Source organism: Haliotis asinina, chromosome 9, assembly GCF_037392515.1.
Source record: "Haliotis asinina isolate JCU_RB_2024 chromosome 9, JCU_Hal_asi_v2, whole genome shotgun sequence".
In the NCBI taxonomy this organism is placed as follows: Eukaryota; Metazoa; Mollusca; class Gastropoda; order Lepetellida; family Haliotidae; genus Haliotis; species Haliotis asinina.
Window position 1 is genome coordinate 475265 of NC_090288.1, and position 12872 is coordinate 488136.

The window sequence follows — 12872 nt, forward strand, 5'->3', positions numbered from 1 at the left end:
ACTTCCGTAACGTAAACGACTCCCAACAAAACCCTAATGACTCCCAAATAAATTCTGTCACTAAAAACGTCTTTCACACATTCATTTAATTTTCAGAAGGGAAGTATATCTTTAAACGAGACATGTTTGCAAATAATAGTGATAGTTTTATAACTTTATAAAAAATTCTAAGGTGTATTTGAGGTATTAGAAAAGTATGACATATTGCTGATCTGATCTGATCCGCCATTGAAATACTACATTGCGTTGTTTGAGTGTTTCTACTTACTGCTCTAAAACTTCTTTCACATACATCTTTCATTTTTATGAGGGGAATGTCAATCAGGGGAAAGGTGTTTGCAAGTAACAGTGATGGTTTCACAAAGTTTAGAATGTATTTGATGTGTGAAAAATATGACATATCGCCTATCTTATTTGATCCACCATTGATGCTTGTGGTGATTGAGAGTTAAAGCTCTAAAATGTCTTTCTTTCTTCTTGATCTTAGTATTTGACAAAACTGGAATGACGTTTACAATACAAAGCTTTGTGAGAGTTTAAAATTTTCAGATTCTGAGGGGTGCGTGACAGTGTGAGTTAACATCCTGTCGATGCCGATGCCATTCCCCACATGAATTAAGACATCTAGATTAATTACAAATGTAAAAATGTCTCAGGAGATCCTTGACAAAAACACACATGTTCTAGCAATAGTTTTGCATTCTTTAACATGTTTGGAGAGGGACGGCCGTATTGTATCATTTATTCCTTCATTCATACATGTATTTCTTTTTCTTCTTTGTCTCTAACCCGTGAAGGTCCCGGGGTAGAATAGGCCTTCAGCAACCCAAGCTTGCCATGAAAGGCTGATCACTGGATTGTCTGGTCCAGACTCGATTATTTACAGACCGCCGCCATATAGCTGGAATATTGCTGAGTGCGGCGTAAAACTAAACTCCCTCCCTCCCTCACTCTTTGTCTATATTTTGTTTTTCATCCATTCACATATACCTGCTTTGAATTCTTCCTAGAATTCATTCATTCATTCATTCATTCATTCATTCATTCACTCATGTTTAAGTTCTGACTGATACAATATATTGGATGAAGTACAGTCAAACACATGCGAAGAAGCATGCCGAGTACAAACGGTAATGAAAGCAAGCAACTGACCTATCCCTGTTGTAGAGTATCCCTGAACCAACATAGGACAATATTCTTCCTGGTATTCATTTCCCAGTTGAGTCTACATTTGGAGGGACTATGTCAGGCTTTTGCAACAGTTTTCTTTCTTTCATTGCTAGTTTGGAGTACTTGCGTAAACATTATTTCACATGTTCTTTGACTTGTGTACCTAGTCATGCTTAAATAAAACTAAAATAATGCCAGTTGTATTCTATTATGATGATGATATGAAACCATCAGTCATTATAAATATGTGTATATCCTGATAAACAATGATTAGGTTGCCCCTCTATAAACCGTCAGAACTCAGTTGAATGATTTTGGGACATATTCATGCAGTGATGCACAATTTGCATCAGGCATAGAAGAGAATAATTCACTTGTATAGTGCCTAATTTCCAGGTTAGATCTGCTCAATGGTGTCATATGCAAACTTGACAGAATCATTGCACATCTCAGAGAGAAACAACATTTTTTCCTGTGGATTGCAATGTCTGAATGTAGTTTTCTACCTCAGTCTTCAGAGCATTGTGTGAAGATTTAAGGATAAGCAGTGATAAGCCATATGCTTGGGCATGCCTGAAACAGTCAACTCAATGTCAGGATCTTTTGCCACCAGAGTGAGATAAACATAAGAAACTTGATGTTAGGACCAGCTTCCAACCAGCATGCCAGTTGTTTTCATTGCTCTACCGCATAGCAGGAAGACCGCTGTCTTCTGATAGGAGGAAATTATCATCTCATGACTGGCAATACACTTGGAAATAACCTACAGAACGCCAAGCACGTTTATGTTTCTCTTATGTGTCGTATGAGGCGGATCATCAGTTGTGGAAGGCACGCATCTGCATCCCACCAGCTCAACATCAGTCAAGATTGGGTTGATAACTACACAGCCAAGTGTGGTGTAAACAAACAGAAAGATTTCAGGAATCTGTCATGGATCAGTAAGCTGGAAGAAGTGACCCTCATGTCTAAAACAGGGTATGAGGTCATGTGTGCACGACAGGGATGGCGTTCTGGATACACGAGATGTGAATCACGTTCTTCAGATTGAGTGTTGTTGGTTTTCTATTTTCATCAGGCAGATTTCCATTCTATGTTTTTCATGGCTGTCTTAACAGATACAAACAATTTGAAATTCCATTCAAGTGGTCATTCTTTACGAACTTCGAGTTAGGTAGAAGTCTTGTGCTAACTGACTGGCTAGAATTTTGATGGCCAGTGGAAATGTGTTTGCATACTTATTTCCCAGAATTTACTAGTGTGGCTAAGAAGTGTCATGTGTTAATATTAATGGACACAATCAGATATTGTTACAATGATTCTGTACAATTTCTGAAAACTCTTTACACACAATTTTAGCTTAATTTTATAAAATTGTTCACTTATTTATCAGCTCCTGAAATAGACATTGATCAGTTCACATTGCAGAGATCCAGGTAAGGGCCATATCGGCATGTGTTTGGATAAACAATATGCACAATACGATAGGAAAACAATGAGAAAACATAGCAGATACGCACAAAAGCAATGGTGTACGGTCTTAGAATCATTTATGGACGTATTTATCTGAAAAAGTATTGCTTTATTGTTTATTGACCTGTTTAAACGAGTAGCAATGTTGTGGTGCATACATGAAATGAAACACAAGATTACTTCCACTCGATTTAATTCCTTTCAGTACTCATCTTTTCCCAGTACTTTTATGTTGAAAAAATAAGGCGTACATACTCATCATGTTGAAAAATTATCTGGAGGCCTAATATTATATCAGTAAGCATGATAAAGCATAAGAAGATCATTGCCGTAGTAGGGGGAAGTACTGGTGCCGGCGATGAAGACACGATGACAATGACAAGCATGTTGAATATATCAGCTTTATTTAACTTTGTATTTTTTGTAAGTTGACCGTAGGTGACAAAAAGTATCAGTTTCACATTCAGTGCATGTTAAACTGCTTGTGGCTACAAAAATATATGGGATATAATATGAGTGTACCGTTCGGAATAGTTGACAGACTGGCATAGTGCAATATGTCTCTGTTACAGACAAGGGTGGATGACAACAAAGAAAGGCTCACTGTATCTCAAACCACAGTTGCTGGCCATGAGTGAGTATATCCTGTGTTATCTCAGATATCCCTTTCCGTCTGGAGAAACCACCAATAAAGCTCCAGTAACTATTTCTAACTTACCTTACCATAGGTCTTATGCATATTACCTCAAGTTTCGCTAAACGAGATCAGACAGTCGTTGATTCGCCATTCCCATGAATGGCTACCTCATGTATCGACGAATGTATAGGCACAGAATTGTCGTCATCTCTGTACCCGCGCAAGTGCGAGCCATCCAAAATTCACTTTTACTTCAAGCGTCCTCGATTGAGGGCGTGTCGTTGGTTTGTTTTCAGACCACCTATCTTTGGTGAATTAAAGTTGGTCACTTTTTCTAAGGTAGGCATGGTTCTTATTTCCTATTTTCAAGTGTAAAGATGAAGTTTATTCACTTACCTGGCTACCTCGTGTTGTTCATTCGACGTGGGTGTTATCCATGTTGTTCTTTCTTGATTATACGAGTATTTGGGAAGTTGCTAGTCTCTTGGCCTTCTTCTCTTACGTATTCCGTATTTCAGCCGTGATTTTTTCATTAGTATGCGGGCAGTCCTTTTTGTTTGTCTCCCTCAGCTGTTTTGCATATTGGGGAGTGTCTATTCTTTGTGCAGGGCTGTTTTATGCTACACCTTTGTGTAAAGGGTTGGTTTTTTGGGGGTTTTTTTCAGTGAATGTAATATTTTAACGTTTTCCCCTTTTTACATGTTACAGTGTTTGTGCATGACTCACCAGTTTTGCACCATTTGTAAGTCCTGGAGTCGGCCAAGGACCCGCACTTCTGGTGTCTCGATTGTGTGTTCTTTGCTTGCACTTTGGATCACTGTTTGGATCACTGTTCATTGTGCGCCCTTATCTACCGCTGAGGTCAAGACGTTCCTGGCGGGTAAGAGGATACGCTTCACGCTGCGTTGGCATAAGATGTCCTCCCCAGCCTCTTCGTTGGGTTCGCGTTCTTCGTTAATGGATACTCTAGATCAATGCCCTCCTTCAGCGTCAGCCTTGGAAATCTTGCAAGAATCAGCAGCACATGTGACAGGGGCGCCGGATCATCAACCTCGTGACGCCGTCATAGACTTTTCAAGAGCTGATGCGATCTCCCGTCCTGAGGTGCAGAAACTACTAAGCTCCTAATGTCAGTCCAACACCGATGCCAGAGCCAGTGCCGACACCTACTTTGGTCTCCGACTCCACCTTGCCGTCGTTTCCCTCTACTGTTGCTTCAGTCATCGTGTCTTCATCACCAGTGCCGGTACTGGTCCCTACTATGGCAATGATCTTATTGGGTCGAGCACCAGTGTGAGCAGCGATGTCTCCACTATCTACGCCCATGTCTGTGCCGACCCCGACGACAACGCCAACGACAGCGCTGACCTGGCTTCAGGCATCGTGTCTTAAGTGCCAGCGTCTGTAGACCAGTGCCGATGTCTCCACTATCTACGCCGATGTTTGCGCTGACGCCAGTGCTGACCCTTGCTTCAGCTTTCGTGCCTTAAGTAGCTATACCACTGGCTCCCACTAATTGATTGGATTTGGCTTATTTCCCTGGAATATTTTCTTTGTTCGTATACTACAGAAAAACTATTGGATCTTTTTCAATTATTTCTTCTGATATGTTTAGACAACATAATAAAGTAAATAATATCAAACAATGGTATTTGTTGTTTGTTTAGTTAATTAGCGACAACGAGGTGAAGCGCCGACACCTGTACACCTCTCCCTACCAGGGGGACGAACTTGCTGGTACCAGTGTCGATGCCTCTTCTACCAACGCCATCCCGCAGCCTATGCCGTCTGCCTATCAGAGCTTGGGCTACGGCATACCTGGTGTGTCTCCATCTCATACCTTCTCTCAGGAGGAAATCTTGCAGCGGTGGGTAGATGCCGAATGTTCCTGGTGTTCCAAGGCGGATGCCGATTTCTCAAAGTCGCCGCTCATTATTTTTTAACCTTTGCTTGGAGCAGGTAGAATTCAAGTGTCACTTGCCTCTGAATCCAACAATCAAGCCCCTAAGTCGCACAAGTACGAATACAAGGTTCACAGCCTAGACCTTACCGACAGTGGGGCTGCTCATGACGGGTCCCTCGAGCGTTTGTTGAGTTCGTTCCAATCGTCTTACAGAGTTTAGACTCCATTTGCTTGCAACAGATACTGAGCTGGAAAGAATGTTAAAGCCTATTTCTGTGTTAGCTTCGGCTACCTCAGTGACTGCGTGGAATCTCGCGGAAGATATCTGGTCTATGATGGACCACTTTGCAACTTTATTCCAGTGGCAAGGGAAGGTGCTACATAACCTGCCTTCTCACTCTCATGCGGCGTAAGCAATGACTAGGGTGCCGCTCAGGATTTTTTAACCTTTGCTTGGAGTAGGTAATATTCAAGTGTCACTTGTTACGAGCTCCCTTAACCTCTCGTTTTCTGTTCGATGGGAAGATTCCTGAAATTTACCGCCAGCATGCTGATCTCATGAACACCATGGTGTCCCTGTCAACATCGGAAGCTTATGTCGTCTTCAGGGAACCCATCTGTAGTGCTTTCGCCAGAGGCCACGGTTGTTCCAAGTCCAACTCCAATGGTTAACGCTGTCGGCAAGGGTAGGGGAAAGCGTCCTTACTAAGGTCGTTGAAGATATGAAACACCACGACTAGTTCCTCCTTACGAACAAGCATACGACACTAACATTAGATCGCCATGCACCAGTAGCAAGGAATTCAATAACATTGTTTATGACGCTTCATTGAGCCCGACTACTACAGACAACCTGTATCAACGTGGGAAAGTGGGGCATTTGCTTCACAGTTATTGTATTAGATGACCATGGTGTTATCTTCTGTTGAAGATCACTGATGTAACGTAACGACATGAAGGACAGTCAACATATGTCAGTATTAAGCGGCAGAAGAATTTTTACTGAGTCTTCTATACTCATACTTACTCGTGTCTTTTCCGGGACAAGCTGAACAGTGACACAGCTGGGATAAAACTGATTGATAGCAAGAGAATCACTGACAGCATAAGATTTCACGATGATCTCTTAGTTTCAACATCACATCTACAATGTGGTTGGTCCTCCAAGTCAACGCCCTGCGCAGAATGCTACTAGTGCTTGTCAGGAAGTCATCTATAGATGTAAACAATCCTTTCAATGTTGGATAGGCTGCACTATAAATGCAGTCTAAGTGGCGTTTGATTGTCTTCCCGAGGCGAAGAGGTCTTCTACAGCTGATTCAGTATTGTTTGTGTTTCTGGATGTCAACAGCAACATAATTATGACAGTTTCTACCGCGACAGCCAGTCAGCTGTAAGTAGTCTTCACATGAAGGACAGCTGGCTCACATCTAACTATGCTGATGACCTGATGTCAAAGCGTTTCAGGTACTAACGTCTTCATTATAGATAAGGCGTGTAAATGTTTGTATTACCTCTTCATGAATATTCAGCTGATTGAAACTTTCCTGCAGCAACGTCTGTGGCGTGCACGCAATGATATCCCATTGCTGGTAGATAGATGAAGTCAGAATTGTATCAGTCACACATTAGATACATTCTACGCAACACGTGGTGTTGAGACAAAGAGGTGCTAGGAGGCGCTACGACAGTTGCATTGTCCTCTCGGCATACTCACCTCAGCTTTTGACCTGTCTGATAAGGTTTTATCCACGCCCATTGTTACGTTACTGAGACTTATTTGACAGTACATCTCTGTGTAGATACATTGCTACAAGGTTGAGATGCCCACCCGGACAATGAGGCTGCAAGGGGGATTTGGGCAAGCAACGCACATACTTTACATGTCAACTACCTGAAGTTGTAATCAACATAGTACAGCATTGAGGACCAGACTATTGATGGTCTACACCTCACCACCTGCATATACAGTCTAGGATCAACATGATCTCACTACTAGCTACTAGCACTACTGCTACTGCTAGACTTTCAACTCTGTGCTTTGTCTATGACTTGATTTTCTACATAATGCATGCCTATCTCAGGTGCATGCCAGATCTTGGCAGACGTTGTCTTGAGTCCTTCACAATCATCTCCAACACAGTGGTTACGTTAGTGAGGCTTTTCATCTCATCAGTCAGACATTCAGATCATGGCAGACGTCGTCTTGAGTCCTTCACAATCATCTCCAACACAGTGGTTACATTAGTGAGGCTTTTCATCTCATCAGTCAGACATTCAGATCATGGCAAATGGACCTTTTTGCTATCAGGTTCAACAGATACCTACATTTGTTTCTCCACTACCAGATCTGTTTGCGTTGGCAACATTCGCTCCAAGCATCTTGTTTGAAGGAATGAACGCTTACACGTTTCCACGTCTAGTCTTCCTAGCAGAAGCCATTGGAAGGATAGGCGATGGGTCATGCCTACGGGCTAGGAAGAAAATGGATCCCGACACCACCATCCATCTGTCGAATCCATATGCATAAGAACTATGGTAAGGTAAGTTAAAAATTTATTAAAATATAAATATTTTAGATATTTAAGTACTTTCCTTACCAAAGGGCGGTAACTCCCTCCCAACGCTGGACGCTCCTCCCCTCTCTGGGCTCCAAGGACCAAGTTTTCAGTAAAAGTGAATTTTGGATTGCCCGCACTTGCATGGGTACAGAGATTACGTTACTTCTGTGCCTATACATTCGTCGATGCATGGGAATGGCGAATCAACGACTGTCTGATCTCGTTTAGCGAAGCTTGAGGTAATATGCATAAGACCTATGGTAAGGTAAGTATTTAAATATCTAAAATATTTAGATTTTAATAATATGCATAATTGCTTTGGATAAAATACTGAAAAGTCAAACAAAATAAAGCCTATCTGATGTAAGAATGTTGTACACTGACTTGAAGCCTGTACTGCTTGCATGTTTGGCATGTAAGATGAAGGCCATAACATTGAAAGCATGATTGGATTGTATGTTGTATGAGGGTTATCAGCTGGTTATAGAAATATGCTGACCTCAACAGTTTTAGTCTCAAACTATGCCAATACAACTGCACTAGAAATTTTTTTGAAATTTGAAGAAAATAGAAATTTGGATATGAAGGCAGAAACATGTATTTTCATTCATTAAATACATTTTCATCAAAAAGAGATGACCAGAAGAAATGTAATGCTATTAATTAGGAAATCTACTAATGGAGATAATTAAGGCTTCCTGCTTGATTCCATCATGATTTTATGCTTTTAGTCAACAACGTATTTTATGGTCAAGCTGCCAATTTTGTTTCTATTTGCAACACTTCAAGGTTGGTATCTCAGGATATAATTCTGTAATATATGTAGCACCCTCTAGCCTAAGTGTTCGTTGTCGTCACTAGTAGCAAGTCACTGTAATGTATGTAGCACCATCTAGCCTAAGTGTTCGTTGTCGTCACTAGTAGCAGGTCACTGTAATGTATGTAGCACCATCTAGCCTAAGTGTTCGTTGTCGTCACTAGTAGCAGGTCACTGTAATGTATGTAGCACCATCTAGCCTAAGTGTTCGTTGTCGTCACTAGTAGTAAGTCACTGTAACGTATGTAGCACTATCTCACCTGAGTATTTGTGTTATAGTGACAAGGCACTGTGGCGTGTGAATCTAGGCCAGGCCCTTGGTGCTGGCAAAATCGTGACGGTGGAGGTTGAAACAGTGTTTGCTCATGCCTTGCGACCCTATCCTGCCTATATCACCCAGGCGGAGAAACAGCTGGTTGTACTGGAGGCCAATATATTCTTTTACTCCCCCTACAAGACACTGACCCAGACCACCACTGTGGTGACAACCTCATCCACCACCGAGTCCTACACCAAGAGTCCTAAGCCTGTGTCCCAGAGTGATAGTGTCATAACATATGGTCCGTATGAAGAAAGAGAACCTTTCACAGAGGTAAGTGGAACGTGCCCTGAGTGTAAACTGAGCATGACATATTGGGAAGGATTCAATATTTTATCTGTGTCCATTCACTACAAGTTCGTGAATGTATTGATCTTGGTTAAAGTGTTAATGTAGAGCATCATCCAGTCTAGTTATTTTAAATAACAATGTCAGTGTTCCTGCCTCCTGCTGTATTTTTCAACTGTATCAATTTTCCAGGCTGAACTGAAAGTCCATGAAGAAAACAATTCACCCTTCCTAACAGTCACAAGCATGGAGCGTATAATTGAAGTGTCTCACTGGGGAAACATTGCCGTGGAGGAGCACATTGACATGCTACACTCAGGGGCTGTTCTGAAAGGGCCATTCTCTCGCTTTGACTACCAGAGGAATCAAGATGGCGTGTCCTCCATCAAGAGCTTCAAGGTTTGCATGTACTTTGTAAGATCTGCACTAAGCAGATTGGAATAAATCTGTTTCACTTAAAAAATTGATTCCCACATTTACAGGACCTGCTCAGAGGCCGATATTAGCCTCACTTTCTATCAGTACAAACATGTATTTTCCTAAAAGATGATTTAGTGAACATCTCAACTTAAACATGTCGTTATGTATGTATTGTTGACTTAGTTTGAGACTCCACCTATTGGTCGGTGTGAAAGTGACCTTGACATTGTGCTTGCTTTGCAGACATTTCTGCCGGCAGCTGCCCGAGATGTCTACTACCGTGACGAGATTGGCAACATCTCGACTAGCAATGTTAGAGAATCTGATGAATTTGTTGAGTTTGAGATTCGTCCCCGCTTTCCTTTGTTTGGAGGCTGGAAGACTCACTACTACATCGGCTATAATGTTCCGAGCTATGAGTACCTCTACAATAAAGGTATTAATTTCTCAAGACAGATAATGTAAAGTCATTATTAGGGCTAACTGTGCATCAGATATTAACAAGTTGAGCCTTATGCTCATCAGCATGTTAGATTAATGTAAGTCCTTTTGCACAAATGTCTTTATTTAAGAGTGGAAAAAGTCCTGAGGTTCTACTTTCTATCATTCAAGACTGGCTAAGCATTGAAAGAACTCTTTGACCCAGCAGTTCCGTGTTGTTGCTGTGACCAGGACTCGTTGATTGTGATGTTTATTGTACATTGCAGGTGACAAGTATGCCTTGAAGATGCGTCTGGTTGACCATGTGTATGATGACATGATTGTGGATGAACTCACTGTCAAGATTATTTTGCCTGAGGGAGCCAAGTGAGTAACCCAGCTGGGTGAGGTGTCCTTCACTATACTGAATTCTGGTGGTACTCTACTGTCTACTGTTTCTATTGTCTGCTCATGTCACCCTACTGTCTGCTGGCGTCTCTCTGTTGTTTGCTGGCGTCACTCTACTCTTTGCTGTGACTGTGTTGTCTGCTGGTGTCAGTCTACCTTCTCATTGCATGCTTGTGTTTCAGGAACATTGAATTGAAGACACCTTATGATGTTAAGAAAGGTAGTGAGGGCCTCCACTTCACATATCTGGACACAGTTGGACGTCCTGTCATTGTGTTCCACAAGAATCATCTTGTAGAGCAACACATCCAGAACATGGAGGTAAGTTGTGCATTCAACATTTAACCAGAACAGTTAAACTGGTTTGTTTATCACAGTACCTCTTAGTTCCATTGTTGAACACTAGGGTGTCATTGTACAAAATAACCTAAGCACCAAGGCTACCTTAAGTCCATGTTAAGGGAATTACGGTCACCTTAGCACAAGGATCGCTTTGTACAATGGCAGCCTGAACGTTATCTCTACTCAGAGTTTGTGTTGTAGGTTTGTTATATAATATGCAGAGTGTGTTATAGGTACACCATGGAAGTCACACTGTGCATTGTAGGTACACTATGTAAGTCAGACTGTGTGTTGTAGGTATCACTATGTAAGTCAGACTGTGTGTTGTAGGTATCACTATGTAAGTCCGGCTGTGTGTTGTAGGTACACTATGTAAGTCCGGCTGTGTGTTGTAGGTATACTATGGAAGTCAGACTATGTGTTGTAGGTATCACTATGTAAGTCAGACTGTGTGTTGTAGGTACACTATGTAAGTCCGACTATGTGTTGTAGGTATCACTATGTAAGTCCGACTGTGTGTTGTAGGTACACTATGTAAGTCAGACTGTGTGTTGTAGGTACACTATGTAAGTCCGGCTGTGTGTTGTAGGTACACTGTGTAAGTCCGACTGTGTGTTGTAGGTATCACTATGTAAGTCCGACTGTGTGTTGTAGGTACACTATGGAAGTCAGACTGTGTGTTGTAGGTACACTATGTAAGTCAGACTGTGTGTTGTAGGTATACTATGTAAGTCAGACTGTGTGTTGTAGGTATCACTATGTAAGTCAGACTGTGTGTTGTAGGTACACTATGTAAGCCATACTGTGTTGTAGGTATCACTATGTAAGTCAGACTGTGTGTTGTAGGTATACTATGTAAGTCAGACTGTGTGTTGTAGGTACACTGTGTAAGTCAGACTGTGTGTTGTAGGTACACTATGTAAGTCAGACTGTGTGTTGTAGGTATACTATGTAAGTCAGACTGTGTGTTGTAGGTACACTATGTAAGTCAGACTGTGTGTTGTAGGTATACTATGTAAGTCAGACTGTGTGTTGTAGGTACACTATGTAAGTCAGACTGTGTGTTGTAGGTATCACTATGTAAGTCCGACTGTGTGTTGTAGGTACACTATGTAAGTCAGACTGTGTGTTGTAGGTATCACTATGTAAGCCATACTGTGTTGTAGGTATCACTATGTAAGTCAGACTGTGTGTTGTAGGTATACTATGTAAGTCAGACTGTGTGTTGTAGGTACACTATGGAAGTCAGACTGTGTGTTGTAGGTATACTATGTAAGTCAGACTGTGTGTTGTAGGAACACTATGTAAGTCAGACTGTGTGTTGTAGGTACACTATGTAAGCCATACTGTGTTGTAGGTATCACTATGTAAGTCAGACTGTGTGTTGTAGGTATACTATGTAAGTCAGACTGTGTGTTGTAGGTACACTATGGAAGTCAGACTGTGTGTTGTAGGTACACTATGTAAGTCAGACTGTGTGTTGTAGGTATACTATGTAAGTCAGACTGTGTGTTGTAGGTACACTATGTAAGTCAGACTGTGTGTTGTAGGTACACTATGTAAGTCAGACTGTGTGTTGTAGGTACACTATGTAAGTCAGACTGTGTGTTGTAGGTATCACTATGTAAGCCATACTGTGTTGTAGGTACACTATGTAAGTCCGGCTGTGTGTTGTAGGTATCACTATGTAAGTCAGACTGTGTGTTGTAGGTACACTATGTAAGTCCGGCTGTGTGTTGTAGGTATCACTATGTAAGTCAGACTGTGTGTTGTAGGTACACTATGTAAGTCAGACTGTGTGTTGTAGGTACACTATGTAAGTCAGACTGTGTGTTGTAGGTACACTGTGTAAGTCAGACTGTGTGTTGTAGGTATACTATGTAAGTCAGACTGTGTGTTGTAGGAACACTATGTAAGTCAGACTGTGTGTTGTAGGTACACTATGTAAGCCATACTGTGTTGTAGGTATCACTATGTAAGTCAGACTGTGTGTTGTAGGTATACTATGTAAGTCAGACTGTGTGTTGTAGGTACACTATGGAAGTCAGACTGTGTGTTGTAGGTACACTATGTAAGTCAGACTGTGTGTTGTAGGTATACTATGTAAGTCAGAC

The 12872-nt window shown here is 41.5% G+C and overlaps 1 protein-coding gene across 1 annotated transcript in view; it reads left to right on the forward strand.

Annotated features, from left to right (window-relative positions):
• LOC137295946 (dolichyl-diphosphooligosaccharide--protein glycosyltransferase subunit 1-like) overlaps positions 1–12872 on the forward strand; it is a 34094-nt gene that overhangs the window by 6877 nt on the left and 14345 nt on the right. Inside the window, exons 2-7 of the mRNA XM_067827542.1 lie at positions 3216–3277; positions 8841–9153; positions 9361–9567; positions 9832–10024; positions 10296–10395; positions 10599–10737. Of these exons, the coding sequence (XP_067683643.1) occupies positions 3216–3277; positions 8841–9153; positions 9361–9567; positions 9832–10024; positions 10296–10395; positions 10599–10737 (1014 nt within the window). The remainder of the gene's footprint in view (positions 1–3215; positions 3278–8840; positions 9154–9360; positions 9568–9831; positions 10025–10295; positions 10396–10598; positions 10738–12872) is intronic.